At 34.6% G+C, this 4,774-nt stretch overlaps 1 protein-coding gene across 1 annotated transcript in view; it reads right to left on the bottom strand.

Annotated features, from left to right (window-relative positions):
* The window catches only part of LOC111083071, a gene marked incomplete at both ends in the record, with an annotated part of 31,237 nt that overhangs the window by 21,244 nt on the left and 5,219 nt on the right, over positions 1-4,774 (bottom strand). Inside the window, 2 exons of the mRNA XM_022379306.1 lie at positions 1,261-1,476; positions 2,847-2,941. Coding sequence (XP_022235014.1) covers positions 1,261-1,476; positions 2,847-2,941 — 311 coding nt within the window. The remainder of the gene's footprint in view (positions 1-1,260; positions 1,477-2,846; positions 2,942-4,774) is intronic.

Here is a 4,774-nt window from a genome sequence, read left to right as displayed (position 1 = left end):
ATAAATAAACCAAGTATCAACTGGCTTTAAGTTAAATATAAATAAACCAAGTATCAACTGGCTTTAAGTTAAATATAAATAAACCAAGTATCAACTGGCTTTAAGATGAACATAAATAAACCAAGTATCAACTGGCTTTAAGTTAAATATAAATAAACCAAGAATCAACTGGCTTTAAGTTAAATATAAATAAACCAAGTATCAACTGGCTTTAAGTAGAATATAAATAAACCAAGTATCAACTGGTTTTAAGTTAAATATAAGTAAACCAAGTATCAACTGGTTTTAAGTTAATCCTAGACTATAGTTAATCACATCCAAAGAAACCAGTTCATAGCTGAAGCTAATGAAGACCAAAATTTTAACATGAATCGTAGAGAAACACAGGAAGAATAATAAAAATATATAAATACTTATTTCATCGTGCACGTGTTATCCCATTAGAGTAAACACGTCTTAGTATGAAACATTTAAGTACACTACTGAATAGAATGATTAAACTTTAATATAATATAAACCTTGGTTCTTTACTGTTAAGCATATAGCTACACAATGGGCTGTCTGTGCTCTGCCCACCATGGGGTCCGCACTTATACCCCTGTGCCACTAGGGGGCTACCCGATGAACAATGCATACTATTAAACACTAAAATTCTATACAATAAACAAATGAATTTCAAAAATTATTTCGTCTATTCATAAGCAGTGTAGAGAGTGTAATATATATGTATCAATAAAACGTTGTATTTTGTAAACTCTGGAGCAAGGATTTTTAGACATTTCGGTTGTCAGTAGTCACTGACAGTTGCGACAATTTGTTTAAGTTAATCTAGAAAAGTAAATTCTTCGTTTACGTCTAAACATGTAGAGTCATTATTTTGAAATGATTTTAATTATGTATTGATTTTAACGTTGTTTACTTATTATTTTAACATTATACACAAGTGCCGATATAAATAAATATATATATATCACTAGAGGGATATTCTAATGAATTGTCGGATTGACTGTCACATTGTAACGTCCCCTCGGGTGAAAGGGCGAACATGTTTAATAACGGAATTCGAACCCGTGGCCCGCAGATCGTGACTCGAGCCCTATAAACTCCAGGTCATGCTAGGCCTATAAAAATAATTAATCAAATCTGTAATTAATTCTACCCCTCAGGTATTACGGAATTACAGGTAAATCTTAAAAGAAAAATATATTAAACCTATTAGCGACGTATTTATATGCGAAAAATTCATTCATCAAACCCTACCTGAAATTCAGACGTTGCAGTATTTACGTCTGCGCAGACATCAACAGATACAGAAAAGGTGACATCATCGTAAGAGTCCACAAGTTTAGGGCCTATAAGTGTAAGAGCCAGTGGCTTAGTTGTTCGCCTCACTTTGTGAATTGTAGGAAGGTAGGTTTCTATTCCCAGACGATTCCTGGCCGTGAATATGATGATGTAGTCGATGTCGTCTTTTAGCTACAAGTAATGATAAACCTATATCTATAGCCTCTTTTCAAGTGTTCCCTTAAAAATATAACTTCAAAACACTTCTGAAACAGCACATTTTCATTTACTTATATTTTCATTCTTTTGAAAAAAAATGAAGTAAGATTTTGTGTTCTTTCCGTTTAATGTAAGTTTATATCTCCTACTACAGAGGCTGGGTACGTTACATTAAAACAATCCTGGAGCCGCAACATGTCGCTATATACCATTATTATGGTCTATCTGACAACTCTGCCGTATAGTTTCTACTGTATTAGGCTCTTTCGTAAATCTGTCACGTCCACGCCACAGCACTCCTCCCGGCAGATTTTCCGTAATCCATCTAGTGTGCGTGGATGACGGTTTCAGAGCGCCAGTATCAACAGGCCAATCATTCAGAAATCTATAGGTGCTTTGTCCAGCGACTTTACCTTATGTCTTCGTATGGAACAGCATGAATACCTATTTGATTATCCAGCTGTTTAAGATATGCGACGGCTTAAACGAAATGTTGTGGAAGCAGTTTGAACGCACGTGACATGTATAGCTTTTCCAGATAGATATCTTTCTTGATTATATTGTGTATTGTTGCCCTGGACACATTGACAGCTTTTGCCATTGACCTTTGTGTTCCTTTTCACAAAACGCCACATTTTACTTACCACAGCTGGAGTACAATTTATTGCAGGTCTCTTTCTTTATGGTCTTGATACCTCAAGTTAATCCATATTCCTTTTAATCTACAATACAGTTAAGTATGTTTCTATACCTGAACGCATCTTTATGAGCTGAGTGTATGAATATTTTGCGTCTGAAAGTGATTGTTTACATATCTTTCCCATTCTAGGTGGCACCACGCTACCTACGTTTCTTTTTATAGCAAAGTCACAATGAGCTAACTACTGTGTCCATCGCAGATAATCGAACCCCGGATTTTAGCGTTTTAACTCCATACACTTACCGCTGTCCCACCTGGGGACACACTACCTAAGAAACATCAAATAATGTCAAAATGTAGTTCTGATACATTCCGTTTTACCATGACTTGCTAATTTGCCTATGCAAAATCGTTTTGATATAACTTACTCAATCTTCTGTAATATGTAAGGAATATGTTTAAAGTCCCTTTTTTGGGGAAAGAAATTAAATGATTAGACAGGAGAAGCATGAATTTTGGTTTTTCACAATTAGGGAGATTATCACGTGCATTTCTTAAAGCAAAATAATAAAACTGGTAGTACACATCTAACATTAATATAGCTGCAACTTTTTGTCTTTGGAAGATGAAAACGTTAATGACGTGTTGAAATAAATCTAAGTGATGTTCTATAACCGCCATTTTGTATTTGATAATTTCCTACCTGATTACTTGAAAATGACAACAATCTGGGATCTGTGTTCTGTTGTCGAGAAATTTCCAGTTCTAACACGTGGAGACCGAAATATATAGTCGGATCTTTTGACAAGAGGAAAGAAAATATTTGTTAATCACACTTTATGCACGCAGTGCTTAATTATTGACATCTATTAATTTAGATTATTATTTTTTAAACGCTCTTAAACAATTTGTTTATTTTGTTGAATTTCGCGCAAAGAGCTTGGTCGGTGACGGGATTCGAACCCGTGACCCTTAGATTACATTACATTTCACGCTATTGTAAACTTTAAACATAAGTGTTTAGATGACAAAAAAGAACCAGCTATCTTACGTCAGTCTACATTTAAAAAGAAATTTTCAATTAAACTTTTACAGCTAGTTATTAGTTATAAATTTTAACTTATCTTTGATCTTCCTAATACAGTAATACAACGGTTTTGGAGTAGCTTAGGCCTAAGTAATATGAAAGTATTCGTGGATCTTCTTAATACAATAACATAACGGTTTGCGGTAGCTTAGGCGTAAGTAATATGAACTTATTCGTGGATCTTCCTAATACAGTAATACAACGGTTTGGAGTAGCTTAGGCCTAAGTAATATGAACGTAGTCTTGGATATTTCTAACACAATAATACAACGGTTTGGAGTAGCTTAGGCCTAAGTGATATGAACTTATTCGTGGATCTTCTTAATACAATAACATAACGGTTTGGAGTAGCTCAGGCCTAAGTAATATGAACTTATTCGTGGATCTTCTTAATACAATAATATAACGGTTTGCAGTACCTTAGGCCTAAGTAATATGAACTTATTCTTGGATCTTCTTAATACAACAATACAACGGTTTGGAGTAGTTTAGGCCTAAGTATTATGAACTTATTCGTGGATCTTCCTAATACAATGATACAACGGTTTGGAGTAGCTTAGGCCTAAGTAATATGAACGTAGTCTTGGATATTTCTAAGACAATAATACAACGGTTTGGAGTAGCTTAGGCCTGAGTAATATGAACGTAGTCTTGGATATTTCTAACACAATAATACAACGGTTTGGAGTAGCTTAGGCCTGAGTAATATGAACGTAGTCTTAGATATTTCTAACACAATAATACAACGGTTTGGAGTAGCTTAGGCCTGAGTAATATGAACGTATTCGTGGATCTTCTTAATACAATAACATAATGGTTTGGAGTAATTTATTTTATGAACGCACCTTATTAGATTCTACTTACATTTCTATTCCCATTATCACTGGTGGAAATTATCAAATATTATAACTACGAAGAGATCCTTAATAACGGATATGAATACATCTTGCCAAGTAATTTTCATATTTATAAAGTTAGATGAATGTATAAATAAAATGCATTGTTCCCAATATTTATGCAAAGCTACACAAGGAGTATCTATGCTATCAGCGCTATCCGCCAACGGTTGATTTATTCTAATCGAATATTGACCGTCACTGTTACAATTCATCCAAATGAAATATTAACAGAACTTTTAAGTTCACGTTTTATTTTATGACAGTACCATGAGTGGTCACAAATAAATAGACACCTAATTTTTCGTCATTTAACTGATTTATGCTAACTAATTTGTGTTCACAGAGCACTATATAAATGAAAATGGTCCGCACACTAATTATCTTGTGCTACAACATGCCTAGAACTCAAAGTTCTCTCGAATTGTCAGATTTTGTTAGAGGAAGGATAGTAGGTCAAGCAGATGGCGGAATAAGTCAGCGGCAAATTTTGCAGAATTTGGGAATCCTGCTTTCGACAGTCAATAGAATCATCGTGCAGTTCAGGAAACACGGCAAGGAAACAATTGAGCAGCGTCCGGGTCATCCTGGTCCATCGGAGAGGACAAAAGGGACTGTCAAGAGAAGCATCGAAATGGATCCCAGAGT

The sequence above is a fragment of the Limulus polyphemus genome, unplaced genomic scaffold, assembly GCF_000517525.1.
Source record: "Limulus polyphemus unplaced genomic scaffold, Limulus_polyphemus-2.1.2 Scaffold8086, whole genome shotgun sequence".
Classification (NCBI taxonomy): domain Eukaryota; kingdom Metazoa; phylum Arthropoda; class Merostomata; order Xiphosura; family Limulidae; genus Limulus; species Limulus polyphemus.
The sequence above is the reverse complement of the archived record's forward strand: the minus strand, read 5'-3'. Positions and strand labels throughout refer to the sequence as shown.